The sequence below is a fragment of the Dasypus novemcinctus genome, chromosome 17, assembly GCF_030445035.2.
Source record: "Dasypus novemcinctus isolate mDasNov1 chromosome 17, mDasNov1.1.hap2, whole genome shotgun sequence".
NCBI classification, from domain to species: domain Eukaryota; kingdom Metazoa; phylum Chordata; class Mammalia; order Cingulata; family Dasypodidae; genus Dasypus; species Dasypus novemcinctus.
Genome location: NC_080689.1, coordinates 37,008,828 through 37,028,473, shown reverse-complemented (window position 1 = coordinate 37,028,473; position 19,646 = coordinate 37,008,828). Strand labels below are relative to the sequence as shown.

The window sequence follows — 19,646 nt, the reverse complement described above, 5'->3', positions numbered from 1 at the left end:
TTTTTTTATTTTAGGATCCACAATTCTCTATGAATTTTTCTGCCATCACAATGAATTCTTTGGCAATTAATTTCTGACCTATTTTCAGTGAGCAGAGTTAATTAGGAGCTATTTTTTTAGTGGTTTGTATTCCAAATAACTTAATATCAATTAGAATTAGTATTTTATTAGACAGGGAAACAATACCTACTGGCAAAATAATTTCTCATGTAGGGAAAACTTTCACATACAAGTTTAGGAAAATTAGGTAGAATAAGAAAAAAACACTTTGGACTTCTTTTATATATTAAGTATGACAATGAAATCACATCATAATATTCATTTAATGATTGGATGTATTTCTAGATCTTAAATTTTACCTGCAGGCAAAAAACAATTCTCACAATGTAAAGCAGAGGGAAAACAGACTTACCACCTAGAGAAAAAAAAACAAACAAACAAAACAAAACATAGTTCTGAATAACCTTACAACTAAAAAACAAAGAAACAAAAAAAAAACCCACACCTCAGCAGGTCTAATCACTGGCCATTGCCTGTCCCCTAATAACACCAGTTGAGCAAAGAACTACCTTCTCTGAGATAAGCAGACTCCTGGACTCTTGTATATTTCTTGGCTGCTTCACAGAATCACATCTATACATCCTATTTTTAAGAGGCTGAACATCAGACATGTGCTGGTGTAGTGCTCCCTGAAGGCCTGTGGGGAAGAGCCCACCATGCAGATTTTGAGTCATGCTAGCTGAAACCTTGAGCACTGGCTCCAAATTAGAATCTGTCTGAGAGACCGGTGGAACAAATACAACATCTGGAAGACTGATACACTGAGAGCTTTCCTGCGGACTCAAAGCATTGGACATGACTTTATGCTCATTTTCAGGAAGTACAAATATATCACTGGTGGCATTTTCTAAGTGTTTCCTATCTACTGTCCCAGAATGCAGAATTGTTGGTTGTTGGAGTACAGCTTCCAGTCCCTGTGATTTTTCAGTAGTTGCATGAATAGAAGATGGGTTCAACTGTGGAACATGGGTCTGTATTATTGAAGGCTGCCCAAGCTGCTGAAATATTTGCTGAACTGGATGCTGAAGACTACTTGCTCTTCCAGAAGTCTGTGTCACCATAATTGGTACATTGATTTTATAAAGGTGACCTTTAAAAGAAGAAAGCAAAACTGTAAGTATAACAAAATCCTTCTTAAAAAAATAAATAAATAAATCTCAGGCACAAAAGGCTAGGACTTAACAATATGTTACCAGTGATTATCTCTAGAAATTTTTATTCTTAAGACCTTTTGTATTTTCTATAATGACTATGTATTCTTATTTTTTTTTAATTAAAAATGTTTAAATCTGGCCTCTTTCCACTATTGCTTATTTGGCATACTTTGCAATAAATATAGGTTATATTTAATCCATGGACCTCTTCCATTGTTTGATAAAGTGTTACCAGCCCAAATGGGATTTTGGCAAACATAATAATATAGTAAAGTTCATATATTTAAGATACCACACAAGATAAGGCTATCCTAAAAAAAGTTCATTAATTTCAAAGGTTATGAAATTCCTTCTCCCTCTTTCCTTAAAATAATACTAAGAAGGAGAAAAAATAATTTATTTTTGAGTATCAAAAATTAGGTATTTTCCTTAAATAATAGGTATTATCTTCTTTCAAATCAAGGAACAGTGCTCTGAAAGGCAGAGGGTAGTTAGATTTCAAACTTTTCTGTGTTCTATTACATCATACAATCTCCAGTAAGGAAGGAGGTAAAGTTGATCAATTTGATCTGATTTAGTTTTCCTTGATTAGGGCTAAGAGATACCCAGACATGTTAGTTTATTTTGTGTTTGTTAAAATGCAGATAACTGGCTTGAATTAAAAGAAAATATATATAAAGCATCTTATTCAATATTGGGAAAGAACTGGGAATGAAATACAGGATAGGCCTCATATAGTATCTTTGTGAGAGGTGCCTCCATAAAAATAATAACCATCATCTATTACTACTTTGTAAATATGTTTAATAATTCCTATAAATCTAGTATATAGAGCTCACCAAATTTTGAAACTTAGTACCAGTAATGCCAATGCTAAAAACAAAATATTCTTAGAACATACTCTCACCAGATGCAGTCTGCAGCGTTGCACCTGCTGGTACATGAATATGATAACCAATACTGGAAGGAAAAGTAAAGTTTGCACTGGAATTTGAGGTGCCCTGGATAGAAAACATTTATAGAAGAAAGTTAGAAAAGGACTTGGAACTTATATCTTTATTTCCCTGATTTCATGGGGGTCAAAAAATCTGATTCAAGACAGTAGGACAACAGTTTGACAAGTTCATTAAGGCTGAGTTATTTAAATAGTATTTGATTCACCCCATTGAGGATCAAGAGGAATTCTGTTCTACAGCTATTAGCAACGAAGCCAGTAAGTCTTAACAAATAGTATGCACATTAATTTATAAATCATAAAACTTTCCCACTGTATAGCTTTGCCTTGGCCACTAATTCAAGGTGTCAAATACAAGTATTCCTAGTTTATAAGGATCCCCTAGTCTGTCAGTGAATCACTTATGATTTTTGTTGTTGTTGTTTTTAGGAGGTACCAGAAATTGAACCCAGAGCCTTGAACATGTGAAGCAGGCACTCAATTGCTGAGCTACAACCGCTCCACCACTTACGGTTATTTTAATTGTAAATAAAAAAACAGTGCTTAATTTTGATTTGGGGATAATTAAACCCTAGAGTTTTAAAACTAAGTCTAAAGACAAAATTTTTGCCTATCAGATCAGCAAATTTAAATGTCTCCAATGTTGGAGAGATGTGGGGGGAAAAAATCAGTTCTTTTAAACTACTGCTTGTGTGTGTGTATATTCGTACAATCCTTTTGGAAGGCAATTTTGCGAAACCTACCAAAATTGAAACATGCATGACTTCAACTCAGAAATTCTACTGCTAGGAATTTATTCTGATTATCACACAAGTATACAAAGACATATGGATAAATATATTCACTGGAGTTCTATATTGGAAAAATGTGGCAATAATTTAAATGTCCATCAATAAAAGACTGGTTAAACCATGGTACATCCACCAAGGTCACTCTGTATTTACTGGCATTGAAAAGGGTTCGTCTATATTATTAAATTAAAAAGAAACTGCAGAAACAGTACAGAGAGTGATCCTACCCTTACTATTACCCTTGAAATTAATATAACTTTCATAAAAGAAATCTAGATGGATATACCAGCAAACAGTTAAAACAATTAACTTTGGAGTGTAAGACTGCAGAACTCTTTCACTTATAAATTTCTGCTGTTTCGTTTTTTACTTTTTACAAGTATTTGTTATTTCTATAATCAGGAAAAAATACATTTCCATAGATTTAAAAAACAGATATTTGTTTATTGTTTTCTATCAAAAACAATACCATTCTTCTCTAAATCCTGGTAAGGGAAATGTGTGTTTGTTTTTAATGAAGAAACGGGAATAAATAGTCCACTAAACCTTTTACCTTAGGAAAGGTAGCCCATGGGCTGAAAGAAAATGAAAAGCAGTTAGTGGATAAAAAAACATTCAATAACACAGGAAAAAAGGAAAGAGAAAAAATGATATTCTTCCTCACCTGAAAAGTCACTCAATTTTCTACGTACAAGTTATAATTTTATTTCCTGTCCCCAAATCCTAAGGGAAAAAAAAATCTATACTCTACACTCTACTTCACAAAGGTAGAAAATGACCAAAACATTTCATTTCACATAAATAAAAGAAAAAAATTCTATAATGTGGTTCAACTCTGAAATTTAAAAAATCAGAAACAATACTATCTCAAAATTATTTATTTAAGATCCACTCGGTATATACATTATACAGGGCATTAAAACTGTTTATATCGTCAGTAACTTCAAAACTGTCCTAACCTTGTAGCTTTGGTCTGGGGACACGGTAACAAAACACTAGAAGATAGGAAAAGTTGGTTTAAAAAAAAAAAAAAAAAAAAAAGCCAATTCCAGAAGTCCCGAGTTTTTGCCATATCTATGTTATAGAAGCTATTCCTGTCTCCCCTTTCTTCACCACATCTTTTCCCTTTCAAGATTACTAATTATATCTATGCTCAGCATTCTTCCACCATTCGCTAAAAGTGGGGCATATCTTTTAAAATGTATTTTAAATAAATTACATACCAGTTCTGCTGTGTTGAGACGGGGAACAGTCCTACCAGGAATAACTAAAGATGCTGCATAAAACAATTAAAAAAAAAAAATTACATGTTCATTAAAATTTACCTTTTTGGGGGGGGGAGGGTTTACCAGGGGCCAGGTATTGAACCTGGGACCTCATATGTGGGAAGCCAGTGATCAACCACTCAGCCACATCGACTCCCCTGCACTGGTTTTTTTTGTTGTTCTGCCTGCTTTTGTTTTTTCTAGGAGGCACTGGGAACTCAACCCAGGACCTCCCACGTGAGAAGCAGGCATTCAACCACTTGAACCATATCAGCACCCCAGAATTTACCAATTTAATAAAATTGCAAAGTACAGCTTTAAAAAAAATTTTTTTTTCATCATTAACATGTTTGACCATAATAAACTGAAAGCTTCCTGATTCCAAGTGAGGTAAAACAATATTATATTTTTCAACTTTAAAGATTTTACAACCAAATTAATTTAAGTACCAAAACTATCATAATCCAGTACTTTAGAAATTCATAACAAAAAACCTAGGTTGTCTTCAGTAAGTCAATGTAGAACAAAATCTCTATGAAAACTTGTCAATGGGGAGATATTTTTTAAAGCAGCACATTTCCAAGAGACTATACTATTGAGCAGACATATGTAACCAACCCTTTAGAGATCCATTCTAAATTTTATAGGTTCAAAATAAATTTCAATTATTAACCTCAGGAAAAGTCACTTTGGCCAAGTAAGTAAGAACAGGTAAACAGGTTTTAGGCAAAAAAGAATAAAAACAATCTCCTGAAGACTTTGCTTGAAACAGATAAGCCTAAGAAAAATATGAAAGAACAAATTGTCAAAACAACTCAACCTGCATGGTATTTGCAATTCCCTATCTTTTCCATCTTCTATCAATTTTTTATTCTAACTATCCCATCATCTGAAAGGTTGTAAATGCAATATATCATTAAAAAACAAGTTTAAAGAACAAAGTAACCACAACAGAAGATCTCAGGTGATCAATGTAACCATAGTTTTTAAATGCTCAAGGTTCATTTTACTTAGCTGAACTTACGTCATTTTGCCTTTTCTTTATAAAACAAGAAATTTTCAGCATGTTTATGCATTAAATGTAATGTTTATTATGGCCTGTTTTTCATATACTGCATCAAGGAAATGTTTCCAATGCTCCATTATAAGCATTAGCTCAGAAGAACAAACATTTTTTAAGCTAACCATTCTTTCCACGTTAAAACAATAGAAGTGAGGCTGCAGAGACTGATGGTTAATGAAGCACAGAATTATTTTTATCCTCTGTTCATCTGTGGCTTTGCTTATTAACAGGCATTCTTTTAGAAAGGTTAAATTAGAAAGAACTGGAGTGGCAAGAACACAATGGTATTAGTCTTAATTAGCTGGAGTGAGCAAAGCTTAAGCTGTACAGCTTAAGCCACAGCCTGAGAGGAAACAAAAATCTGTTAATACACTGTCTGAAGCAATTAAATGAGCTTCTTGAGGAAAAATAGCAACAATCCTTCTCTTTTAAATAACTTGCAATAAATTCTGAAGCTAAATGCTCTATATTTAACAAATAGAGCTATAAGAACATTTTAAAATTTCCTTTACACCCCTCAGAATAAAAGCACTGAATTTTTTATAGTGAAGTTTCACTCAGCTCCTACTTAATTTTGACATTAAAGTCACAAGTTATAAACTCCTTTTATATAAGTTCACAAGTTACAAACACCATTAAATGTGTCTGCAACACATTCTTTGAAAATATTCAAGATGGTTTTAATAACTAAGATAACTGAATTTATGTTTTTACTAAAACTGTAAGTGCCAGAATATTAGATTTCATGTACATATTCTAGAAACATTAGCTTTAAAATTTCAATGTTTTATAATACAAGAAAAAACTTAATCCACAGGTATAATTTAAGAAATTCATAAGAATATGGCATAACAATAATCAAATTTTTAAGTGTATTTTTCTCTACCCACCATCCAAAATTCTTTGATACATTATGGCAGGTAAGTTTCACAATTCTTGACCCTGCTTTGATCCATTCCAAATCCAAGTCACATGATTCAAGAGGAGCAGAGCAAATGGCCTAGAGGCAATTTCTTTGTAATCATTAGTATATGGATGTCTCCCAATGACCAAACAGATTATTCTATCCCTCAAGTTTCCTAAAGAACAATATGCTGAATTTTTCACCAAATCTAAGTTTAAGTACAACTAGACACATTGTACAAACCTACAGCTTTAGTTTTAATGCTCAAAAATGAAAGCCACACAAGCTTTTTAGTGTTTTTGTTCTGCCCTTCCTTTCCTTCCACAATGACTAAGAGTGTTTCATTAAAAAGATCAGTGGACATGAAGCCCAAATAACAGAAGTCAATTTGAAATCCAGTTTGTCAGGACTGTCCTGGTATAAACTACTATTCTGAGGGAATTAAAGCCCCATCCTTCTCAAAAGTGGATTATAAATTATACATAAACACCCTAATTATAGAAGAGCAATTCTCAAAGTGTACTATACAAATCCCTGAGGGTCCCCAAGATATTTCCAGGGTGTTTAGAGGTCAAAACTATTTTCATTATACCAAAATCATATATACCTTTTCACTATTTTGACATTTGCACTGATGATGCGAAACTGTAGGTACCTAAGCATGCTAAGGCAGTAGCACTGTAGTCATTGTGTTCTCCACTGCCACTGAATTGCAGTTAAAAAGGAAAAAAAATCAAAACAGACTCACTTACTATCCTTGATGTGATAGTAAGAATTAATTTTACAAAATTTCAAACCTCAAGTACATTTTTTTTAATATTCTGCACAATGAAATGGGAACAAAGCACTTCTACAGCACACCAAATATAAGGAAAAGCACTTGTGGTGTTAAGCTGGGAGCTGATCTGTCCTCTCTTTCCATGAAACACCATATTTACTTGAAAGAATAACTGACAGAAACTATTATTCAAATTTGGGTATTCAGCAGACATTTTTTTCAAAAATGAACTAAGTGTGTCCATCACTTCAAGGAGAACAACAGTATTTATTTGCCAATGATTAAAATTCAAGTTTTCGAGCAAACATTAGAATTTAGTTATGTTTATATCTACTACAATAAGCTGACCACTTTCTAAGACAAACTCTTTTCTAATGAGATTCAAGGTGCTATTAATAAATGTGATTTTTAAAATCTTGTATAATGAACAATATGTTAACTGCATAACTCATTGAACTAATGCTTTCCAAATAACTAAATGCATGTTACAAAATTACACATGGATTAAAGAACCATTCAAAGTGTAAAAGAAACCAATAGGTTTTAATGTAACATTACAAAAAGTTCATTAATATGGTTTTGGATTCCACCCTACCTAGCCTTGTTGGGTTCTGCTATAGTATTAAATTATCTAAAAAAGTTTTTGATTCCTCCTTTTTCCCATTACACATCTGAGGTTAGAATTTCTTCACATATTTTAACCAGAACAACATATCCAGCTGTCTTACATTAAGCCAGATATTAACAAGATTGGCAAATAGAGCAATGTCATTCTTCTCACTAAATACTTTTTGTTTTGAAAAAAGTTATTTTTCATTAAAAACATGTTAAAATTAATCTGATTTTTAAATTATTTACTAAACCAGCATTTAAAAATTTCTCACTTTTAATTTGTAATATGGTAAATACTTATAGTCCACATAAATGAGAGACCAATTTTTAAGGGTGTAAAAGAATCCTAAGACCAAAAAAGTTGAGACTTAAAGATATAGAAAGTTACTAAATAAATGGATAATACGGTCAAAGGAAATATGATAGGGCAAACAAATTTTCAAGGTGGGACAAATACAAATACCTTATTTCCATTATACATTGAATTTGAATTTGTTATCAAAGGAGGTAAAAAGGTTGAAGACATAAGTTAGTTTAGGTTATTTTAATCAGGCTTTAAAAGCACACAATGAGGAGATATAATTAAGAAGTACTTCAATTTTATGAGGCTATTTACTTCAAGAATCTAATTGTGCTGTACCTTCAAAATAAGAGGGACAGAAACAAGGCCTATCATGCACTTTTAAAGGCTGCATGTCCTTCTTGAACTACTTCATTATAAATGATATAGAAGAGAATAAGGAGGAAAACTGTCTTGTTAAAATGTAATTATTTTTATTATTCTAAATTCTAGGACACAGACTAGGGTACTGATTGAAAATCAGCTAATAGACTTGTGATTTAAATCACTGGCAACAGTACCATCTTCCGGCAAAATCAAGTACTGCACTAATAAGTGCTAACTATCCTTTGGATAAAAGAGTCAAGTATTTTCCTCCTTCATGTATGTATCAGTTACAAAAAAAATAAGGTCCTTTAATAAATAAAATGGAGAAAAAGTTCAAAAGGATATTATTTAAACAAGAAAATAAAATGGATATACTGATAAAATAATAAAGTTAAAAATGAAAGCATTAGCCGAAAGCCCAACCACTGATGAAAAATGTTTCAGTATGTCAACTTCATAGTTAAAACTGTCATGGCTAACTCTTACAGAACAAGTTATACTTTATTTGCACTGTATTAGATAAAATTTGTTATTTAGTAAACAATATTCATTATTAATTTTTTTAATAAGCTGTACAATTAAATGGTAAGGATGTTAGTGTCTCTTATTTTCTCTTCACCTTGGCCCAAGTAATTTCATGTGGATTTACCCAAGCATACAATGAAAGTCTAGCTATTACAGACAAATTAATCCAAAAATCTTACCTCCACTTCTTGCAGACATTAATCCACTGAATCTCAGTTAAACCCAACAAAAACTATTTGTGTATGTACACATTATATACACACAACACACACTAGAGTGTCAGATTATAATAAGCAGAGAAAAGGATAAAGCCTTGAAACCTAGAACACTATCAGTTTAATATTTTATCAGTCACGTTGTTTAAAAATATGTGCATAAAATGGACAAATATTTCCTTTAAAAGCAGAGATCTAGGTTCAAGTTCACAAAGATAAAATGCACATGGTCAATTTCTAGCCATCATTTGAGATAGCCAAAACAGTGAAGAAGCCTAAATAATCTTCATATTCTTGTCAACACATCTTTTGCTTCCAATGCAATAACAAATTTATAAAACATACAGAAAACAAAAGAGAAGGAATGCACAGCCATACAAGCACCCATCTTTCCCTCTGCTACTTCAGCAATGGCAGCTGGATTACTCCTTAAATAAACCAATTCTTTGATTTAACCAATGGGTGTTCCCAATAGCCCACAAACTATACAATTTGTTTCTCTAAAGTAAGACTTTATTACCCTTTATGAAATTTTATATAAAAAAACAACTAGTTCGAGGAACACAATTTTTTTATCAATAGTTACGAGGTGATTTTAATGATAATGACTGGAAGACAAGACTTTTCACTTTAAAAATATTATCCTGTCTAGTTATAAAAACACCACCAAATTAATGTGTTCAGTAAATCCACATAATCCTAATTTACTAATTGTATCCAACCTGTTGATGTTTGCAATGTTTGGTGCAAGCTGTGTGGCAACTGAAGGGTGAACAGAGGTGAATGGACACTATTTCTGAAAAAGTCTTCTGTTGCTTTAGACTGCAAGACCTTGGTTTCCCAGAGCTGCAGAGAAAAAAAAAGAAAAATGTTTGATTTTAAAAATTTTTAAAAATTAGGGTATTTATTTCAGGGGTTTTTTTAATAAAGCATGTTAAATTAAATTATCAGCTGATGGCACAATGAATGGGTAAGCACAATGAAGGGGGTTAGAATTATACTTATCAGTTTTTAAGCTAGAAACAAAAAGACAGGGAGAGAAACTTGTATTGTCTACAAACCTGTTTCAAGTCTTTCAAGACTTGTTCCTCTATACCTTCTTCAGCAAATAGATCCCGTACTCCTTCAATTACATCTTCAATTACAGATCTGTAGAGTTTAGGCTATATAAAGCAATTGTAAAAGGTTTAAGTTCTCAAGTTTGAATGTATTTAGACTTCAGACATGCAGTGTACACTAATTTTATAGTTTAAAGAAAAATCACCATAAGGATTTTTACTAAGTACCTCCTACTCCCAGTATCATCTGAGCTTCCTCTAAATTGTGTTAGCTTCAGATCCCTAGTCTTGGCCTATCTGCAAGGGTGAATTACAACACTATGATAAAATATGAGAGATGAATCTCAAGGATGTAGGGGCTATTATGTTAGTTGGTTTTTGCATCAATATTTAACCTCTCCAACTCCTTTTTAAAAGGGAAATTAATTTAAGGCAGCAGGAAATAAACCTTCTGTTTTCAATTTACCTTTTTCTCAAAAAGGCCAAAAGAGCTTTCTTAGGGTTCACACTATTATTTCCACAGATGTAAATAAATTCCAAACCATAAGGTTGGGACAAGCACTTACAATAGAATAAACAAAGCCCACTTACTATTACTTATGTATATAGTTCCAAAAAAATACTCTGAATCACTGAAAAGTATAAGTATCAAATGGATTTCCTATCAGAAACTAAAAAGGACCTGAACTAACCTTACCCTTCCACAATCTGCACATCACGTAATAACATTAACAATCTAAAATGCTTCCTAGGAGGAAGAAAATGCCATGACAATAATATTAAGCAGATTTCTACCGTATTAGACATTGGTTAGAGAGCTACAACAATGAGTCTGTAAAATAAATTCAAGTCTTTTAAGTTCATGTAAATTGTGTTCCACCCTCTCTGGCCCAAATGTGACAATGCTGAGTGAGCTGACAATACTGACCAAATGAAAGTTGTTAAATGGCAAAAAAGTAACAGTTGATCTTATTTCAAATTGCTTGATCAGGCCACAATGAAACTGTTGCATTCTAGGACTGTTTCTTCATGCTATCCGATAAATACTCTAGATATTCCTGTTCACACCAACAGTAGGTAGGTTTTTTTAACTAATCCTTCTAAATATCAAGGGTATTATCTATGAATATGCCAATCAGTAACTTTTAAATAATACATTATTCACTAGCATATCCATTAAGACTGTGTCCCTAGATTAGTTGCTTCTTCTAAGAACAGTTTACTCTGATGAAAGCAAACTAAATTGTTGCTGCACTGTTAGTCCCAGCTAAAATGATCACACTTAAAGCTAGACTAAAACATCTTTAAGATCTGCCCTCAGAGTGTAACAGCAATAGTCAAAAAGAACACATTAGAACACAATTTTTCAAAAGCAAAATAGGTATTGAACATATTTTCTCTTCTGAGACTACAGTTAAACTTTATATTGCTTTCCCCAGCTGGTGTCTTTACTAGAACTATGTATAGGTCAGGAAAAACACACAGCGAATGGACACAGAGAACAGACAACTAGGGCGGGGAGAAATAAATAAATAAAATAAATCGTTAAAATAACACACACACACTCTTCTTGTAGTTCACCCTCAGGTAAAATGGTATTCATGGTAAACTTACATTCAAGAGTATTTTATCTTAAAACACATTAACATTAGAAACTGGTACACATTAAAACATGTCGCTAAAAGTGGACTGTTACATGGTAGCATATGCATTCACACATTCACAGAACCCATAAAATACAGGTGTGAACAAACACACTGCCTTTTCCAAAATGTGAAAGCTGTTTTGATGAACTGAAAATGGAGGTGAATCGTTGATTTTTTTTTTTCGGGGGTTGGGGTTGGGGGTAGGGTTTAAGATTGATGGAAGCTCTCACAAGTGCCATTTACCCTGTAAAATTCTCACTGTGAGGTTTAGATAGCCATTACAGGTAGGAGGTCAGTGTGTTTACTTTTATTTCAAATTGTACATGTAAGCATTAAAATGCTAGCAGGGGTTCTTAACAAGGGGTCTGTGCGCTTGAACTGAAATTTTTTTTAAAAAAAAGTATTCTTATGGGGACATGTTGGTGTGGGCGTGATACATTTATTAAATACACAGTATAATGTGGACTTATAAGGCATCTGTGCTTTTCACCTGACTGGAAAAGGGGTTGTGGAACAAAAAAGGTTAAGTACTCCTGTGCTAAAGGAAGAGGAAAATCTGGGGAGAGGACACTAAAAATAGTTAACAAATATCACATTATCTTATTTCACATTAGTAAATAATATAGCTTGGAATCAATGCTCACACTAAAATGAAGAATTAGAATAAAGAGTACAACTGAACTTGGGAATTTTCCAGACACAGGAAATTCAGAGGGGCCAGTCCCACTGCTACCACTTTCTAAGCAGCCCACCCTAGACAACCTCATTTTGGGTGAAAGGTGACAGGGACAGGAGGAACACTTGTTCTTCCGGTGGGCCAGGCTAACTTCCCACCTGGACCAACCACGGCCCTAGGATGTGTAAAAGAGCCACAGGGAGAGGACTCCTTAAGTATTAGAGGGACCGAGGGGAAGGAAACGGTGTGCTGTGGTCTGCTTGTCCAAGTCGAGATTCTGGAGGCCCAGGGCGCTTCCTCTACACAGAAGACAGGCCAAGAAGCCAGGAGCAGCCTTACCACGGGGTTGACGTAGGCCATGACGGCGGCTTCTGCGCCTCGCCGCTCACGCCTCCGTGGCACGCAGACGCCGCGGGGGCCACGCATTTGAGCGCGTTTTAAACGCCCGGGGCGCCTGCCGCGCAGCCGCAGAAGGATGCCGGGGGCGGGGCGCGATTGAGCAGGCTCCAGGTGAGACTAGGTGCCAGCGCGGGGAAGAGGTTGGCCTGAGTGAGAGAAGAGTCCAGCTGAAACGGATGGTTAAATCGGGTGTCAACCAATTTTGAGCCGATCTCATCACCTTTCAGGGCATTTATCTCCTCAGTCTGTCAAATTAAGGCTAAGAAAAAAGGGAGACGTGATGGAGTGCCTTGAAGGAGCATAAGAGGGAACACTAATGACATCATCCTCTCTGCCAATTTTCATTCCTTCCTCTCCACCCCGCACCCAGATGGACTCCATTTAAAAATATAAGTAGAGCCACGCTCTTCGAAGATAATAGTTCTCAACATGTAGTCAGAGGACCAGAATCAACAAGATCTGGGAACCTGTTAAAAATGCAAATTATCAGGTCCCACCCCAGACCTAGACCCAGAAACTCGTAGAGTGGGGCCCAGAGTGCTGTAAGTTTAACATACTTTCCAGGTGATTCAGATAGGCACTAAAATGAGACCGTTTCACCTAGACCGAATATTGAAATCCCCTGGGAAGCTAAAAAAAAAAACAAAAATAGTTCAGTGCCTGAATCTTATCCTAAGACTCTAATTTAATTAGTTTGTGATGCACCCTGGGCTTCAGCTTTTTTAAGACTCCCTAAGGGATTCAAATATGTGGCCAAGGTGGAAACCACTGCCAAAATAAAGTCAACCCTGCCAAAATCTCCCTGGCTCCTTGTCTTCCTCAGGCAAAAAGTACCATCTCTAGAACTGCAATAATTCCCTCCTTCCCTTGAAGGGCAGGGCAGGTACTTTTAGGGGCTTACCTTACCTAGACCTGAGCACAGATAACGTGGAGGGTTAAAAAGGGGGAAAGCCATCTACTGTCACTACCCTGCCTTTAAAGAGCAAATGGGTCTAATGAGAGAGCCAAATTATTTGATGATTAAAAACCCTACTAGGTTTAAAATTGTCTATTTATTTGTGCATGTAAGTGTAATTTACACAACTCTGTACTTGTTTTGCCTAGATCAGGTACCTTATGGGTTGTGAGTTTAAAACAGCTGATTTATATGAAGCCCTTTCGAAGACTTTTTTTTTTTTTAAGATTTTATTTTTATTTATTTAATTCCCCTCCCCTCTCCCGGTTGTCTGTTTTCTGTGTCTTTTTGCTGCGTCTTGTTTCTTTGTCCGCTTCTGTTGTCGTCAGCCGCACGGGAAGTGTGGGCGGCGCCATTCCTGGGCAGGCTGCTCTTTCTTTTCACGCTGGGCGGCTTTCCTCACGGGCGCACTCCTTGCGCGTGGGGCTCCCCCACGCAGGGGACACCCTTGCGTGGCAAGGCACTCCTTGCACGCATCAGCACTGCGCATGGGCCAGCTCCACATGGGACAAGGAGGCCCGGGGCTTGAACCACGGACCTCCCATGTGGTAGACGGACGCCCTAACCACTGGGCCAAAGTCCGTTTCCCTCGAAGACTTTTCTAAATTGAAAATGACCTGAAATTTTTTTTTAAAAAGCCAAGAATTTTATAGAGTAATTTTTAATGGTTGTATCTCTGCCTGGCAGTTTACTACCAGGAATATTCAGTGACTTATCTTTCACCCAAAATAGAAAAGTTAAAAGCACTCACCAATTCCTGCTCATATTATAAAACCATTTAAATTAATCAAGCTGGGATACAAGACAGCTGAAAGATCTCTTGTTTCCCATCTTTTTCATTGGCAGATTTTAAAACTTCATACTTAAATGCATAGCACTGATAATCACTTAAGTTTCTGTGATAGCATCCTGTTTTATTTTACTTCATTGTATATTACATACCTACATTGTATATATACACCCCTACTTTCTAAATTAAATTTGAACCTTGGTACCCATGAAAAGTATAGCTAACAGTTGCACTATTATTTAGTATACTTAGTATACTCAGGGTACAGAGAAATTATGCAACTTTGGCAAAGAAATGCCAGCAATTTCCCCCTTGTCCTTTGGGGTCTGCCTGAATGGGCAGCAGTATATGCTTAGCTGTAATTTCTTCCCCAAAATAGACAATACTCATTACAGAAGGTACGCTTAAGGTCCAGGTGAATTCAAGTTGCTGAACCTGGGGCAGCCAGCTTCCAGGATGGCCCCCAATGAGCCCCACCTCCTGGTAGTCACAGTCTTCTACAGACCCCTTCCATATTGTATCATGGTTTGTTTGTACATACTATCACTTACAAAATTAGGTTATAAATAAACGGTTGTTGCTTCTTTCTTGGGCTGTCTTGATACACTTGCTCAGGGACATGATCAAGATCAGCTGTCTTGTCCTGAGGACATTTAAGTAGTCTATGGACAGTCCCACATGGCAAGGAACTGAGGACTGCAGTCCAAAGCCAGCAATAATCTGAAGTCTACAAAAAATCATGTGAGTGGTTTTGGAAGTGGATCCCTCCCTAGTCGAGCTGTCAGATGATTGTAGCCCTAACTGACAGCCTGACTACATCCTTGATCCAGAACCACCCTCCAAACAGCTCTCTAATTGCTGCTCCTCAGAAACTGTGCAAAATAATAAATATTTGTCATTTTAAGTAGTTAAATTTTAAGGCAATATATTAAGCAACTTTAGATAACTAATACAGGGATCATTCCCTGATTGGACTGGGTCAGTCAGAAAGAGGGAGACACCAAAGAGATGTCAAGTCATTCCAGTACAAGTGTCAGGGTCACCAAAGAAGCACAACTCACACAGCACTGGGTGAAACAACATTTTACACACAGAGAAGAACTAGGAAAGTCAGCTTCACTAATGAGTGCCAGTTCCCCACAGCCAGTGGGTCTCAATCCACAGCAGACACAGGGAGATGTTCTCCACACAGCACCCCCTCTCTGGGGTATGTGTGCCATAGTGGAAAATTCCAGCTCCCTCCCTGCCAGGAACAGATATACAACAGGGGCATGAGCTGGATGCAATAGCACATGCCCACCTTAATCAGACAATCTCCAGCAACTATTTTCATATGCTCAGGACAATAGGGAAAGGAATGCACCTGCAGCCCCCTTATCTACCAGGGGTTGGTGTTTCATCTCCTACAGAGCTGACACCTCTGCTCCTGAGCACAGGATGTATTTGTGGATCCCAGAGAGAGGCAGCAGGCTGCGCTAGGTCTGTCCCCTACCACAGACAGTAACTAGAGGACGCTTGGTGTTCCCTCATTGTAATTTCTGTATTTAAAGTTTTTTTGAGCACCCTCATCAGTCACAAGAGCATTTGAAAAGTCTTAAAGGAATCATTATAGACTGATATTTGACAGTGTTGACTCAAGATTTTCATGAAACAAGCAGACTATCATACTCATGTAATGGTCCCATTTCTTTTGTCAATTTTTCAAACTCAAAGGGGAAGTGTGTTGCATACACAAAGCACTTTGGATGTTAAAATTGAAATTTCAAGATCCCAAAGCCTCAGTGAGGCCATTTGACATAGACAATTTTTTATGTTAGTACATAAAGAATGAAAAAGGAATGCTGAGCTTTGGTCCTTCTTTAAGTAAGTAGTTCTTTGAAATTACACCTGTGCCAAAGCATAAAACTCTTCCCCAACTGCCCATCACAGTTTGGAGCATAAGATTTTCTTTTCTCCTACTTCGTTTAGAGGTTCATAATATATATTTCATATAGCAGTGGTAATCAACACCAGCTTTGCAAAACTTAGCCAAATTTTAATAATCAGAATAATTTCTTTATATTCTCTATATGTCTCATTACCTTTGCATGGAGTTATCAGTGATTCTATTAGAAAAAGTAAAGAAATAATTTCACTTTGCTTATTGTGAGAAAAGGCCATTTCTGTAAAGTTCTTTTTTTGGATAAGAATATATTTAAAAAACAATACTTTAGAGACAGACCATTATCTTTTACATATTAAATTTTACAGTCACATGCAGGATGTTTCAATAACTGCATACTCTAAATAATATGTTTATCTGTAATGAAAAATACAAGCTTGTCTAGGAGCACATGGCTCAAGGCAGCAAATATTCATAATTAGTTTCTAAATGTTTTGCAACCAGTGCACAAACCCAGCAGTATTGTGTTTCTCTGCCTCTGTGTCATCCTTCACATCTTCCAGGAAATGAAAATCCAGATAATCGGCGCCTCACCCTGTAACTTTGAAATGGTTACAGCATTGGTAGTTCTGCTTTATTTATACTCTGCACTTTTTCAACATTTTCCATTTTCTGATACAACTTCAAAATCAACTTGCATTATTAGAACATCAGATACTGTTCCACCATGATGGGTCCGTCCCCCCCACAACAAGATTTCCATTCAGGTGACCATGTGACACGATAGGGCTAACTGGTGAACCAGTCACACAGGGGAACACTGTTAATGACCACATTTTTGCCTATTCCAAAATGTTTTCATATTCAAAAGATGTATACATTGTATAAATATGACAGGTGCTGATTATAATTACCTCACAAAAGTATACAGGAGAACTTCAAATATGGTTTGCCCCATTGCTGCATTTCACATATTTTCATGGGAGTTTTAATAAGGGGGGAGAAAGAAATCTTTAAAAAAAGAGACAGAGATAACACTCAAAAACACTAGATAAATCAAAAATGGAATTCTTTAAAAAGGTACACATAACCAACAGGAAGACAAGAAAAAGAAAAGAGAAGAACAGAGAAAATAATAAGGAAAAGATAGGCAGTAACAAGTATTGGCCAAGATGTGAAGAACTGGAGTGCTAGGGGAATATACAGCTACTTTAAAAGACTGGTCAGCTGTTTCATGAGAAGTTTAATATAAATGTACCACATGACTCAGCAATTCTACTTTTAGGTATTTACCAAGAGAAATGAACACGTGTCCACACAAATACTTCAAATGTTCAAAACAGCACCATTGGTAACAGTTAAAAAGTGGAAAAACCCAAATGTCCACCAACTGATGAGTGGATAAATTGAATGTGGCATATTCATACAATAGAATATTAGTCAACAATAAAAAGTAATGAAGTAGGGATACATGGAAGGATAAATATGGGTGAATCTCAAAAGCATTATAGTAAATGGAAGAAGGCAGACACAAAAAGCCATGTATTATATGATTCCACATATATGAAATATCCAAAAATAAGAAAGCAAAAATAAGAAAGAATAGAGAGATAGGAATTAGATTAGTGGTTGCCTGGGGGTTGGAGTGGGAACAAGGAGCAATTGAAAATGGGTATGAGGGACCTTTTGGGGGTGATGGCAAAGCTCTAAAGTTGATTATCATGATGGCCACACAATTCTGTAAATATACTAAGACTATTGCTTAGTACGCTTAAAACACGGAAATTTTATTTTATGTAAATTAGTCCTCAAAAAGCTGTTTGAAGGTAACAATGGAAGCTCTCTTCTCTAGAAGTGGACCTAAATTTTTAATTCTTTTAAAATAAACAATGAGAGGAAAAATGTCAATATTCCAGGAGACCTTGAGGACCTCTCACCTTACCCACTACTGATGTGCTTCAAATGGGGGAGGTATTGGAAACAGCTTTGGCAGCCAGTTTCCTCTCCTTGGCAGCAGTTTTTAAAATCATGCCAGCACCATTTTTGGGCAAACAGTTCTCAGGAGGAACTACAAGCATTACATATACCTGGGTTGCAATAATGTGGAAGCTATCTTTCTGAAAATGATCCACACAGACCTGGGTAGGAATTTCCTGAGAACAACAGTTAATCGTTACAATGTGCCATTTCCATCTTTTACTTGAGAGAGATGGGGAAAAAATGGTAAATGCATGATAAGTTTGGTTAAGGGAACCTCAAGACATGCAGGAGAAGGTAACCAAAGATCTCCTAAAGCACTAAGCCAGGTAAAGCTCCAGTTGTTTACTACGGATTTATTTATTTAGATTGTATCTTATTTATTGAGAATCTACCAGGTTTTGTTGGTTGGTTGGTTGGTTTATAATTGTTTTGTTTTGGTTTTGGGAATGGGCAATATCATGGTCCCATAAATTTAGGTAAATTTTGATTCGTACCATTCTACTTATTCCCTAAATTATAGCACCTGACATTATCCTGGCCACATAAGAAGTTGCTAACAAATGCTTGTTTACTTGAGATGAGCTTATCTGAGTGTTTTTCTTTAGTGGCTACATTTTATCCTCACAGGGACAGGTCAAGAGAAATTAAGCCCCTGTAATGTTTCAAATATAGGGGGAAAAGCCTTTCTCCGCCTACATAATGGTTCCAAGAAACTTTTAAAAACAGACAGATATTTTCATTTCACAATTGAAATAACATTCACCTTACTTTACCTGTTGTTAGGCATTAAATGTGAAAATGTAATAAGCATCTAGCACAGCCCCTAAAAAGCTGAGGGTTCATCCTCTCCACATTCAACAGCTTTCAAAAGTCAAATTTTAAAGCAAACATTTTAATCTTTTCAGTCCCTTTAAGATATATGTGTGTGTTTATTAAGAGAAAAGTAGATTTGTAATCATATTAAACATGATGGATTTTAAATTTCTTGAGGGCAGAAACTGTGTATTATTCATCTTTATATGCCCCCTGAGTTTCTAGCATAGTACCTCATATATGGCAGGTGGTCATTAAATGTTATTGATTTGAATTTATTGTTAAACTCCTATAAATTGGAATTCTAGTGTATTTGTAGAAAAAAATGCAGCTATCTTGAAAGAAGTAGTGCATTGGTTCATACTATCATTTATTCATTCATTTAATATTTTTTATTCAACACAGAAGTCATAAGCTCTGGTCAAAGGGTCAGTACCATAGCACTAACACTGGTACTA

At 35.6% G+C, this 19,646-nt stretch overlaps 2 protein-coding genes across 2 annotated transcripts in view; one reads left to right on the top strand and one right to left on the bottom strand.

Annotated features, from left to right (window-relative positions):
• LHCGR (luteinizing hormone/choriogonadotropin receptor) overlaps window positions 1-3,084 on the top strand; it is a 121,495-nt gene extending 118,411 nt beyond the window's left edge. Inside the window, exon 12 of the mRNA XM_071208808.1 lies at window positions 2,599-3,084. Coding sequence (XP_071064909.1) covers window positions 2,599-2,629 — 31 coding nt within the window. The 3' untranslated portion in view covers window positions 2,630-3,084. The remainder of the gene's footprint in view (window positions 1-2,598) is intronic.
• Window positions 1-19,646, bottom strand: part of STON1 (stonin 1) — a 136,391-nt gene that overhangs the window by 36,794 nt on the left and 79,951 nt on the right. Inside the window, exons 4-8 of the mRNA XM_071208809.1 lie at window positions 10,051-10,152; window positions 9,712-9,835; window positions 4,184-4,236; window positions 2,122-2,215; window positions 570-1,150 (exon numbers count right to left, since the gene is read on the bottom strand). Coding sequence (XP_071064910.1) covers window positions 570-1,150; window positions 2,122-2,215; window positions 4,184-4,236; window positions 9,712-9,835; window positions 10,051-10,152 — 954 coding nt within the window. The remainder of the gene's footprint in view (window positions 1-569; window positions 1,151-2,121; window positions 2,216-4,183; window positions 4,237-9,711; window positions 9,836-10,050; window positions 10,153-19,646) is intronic.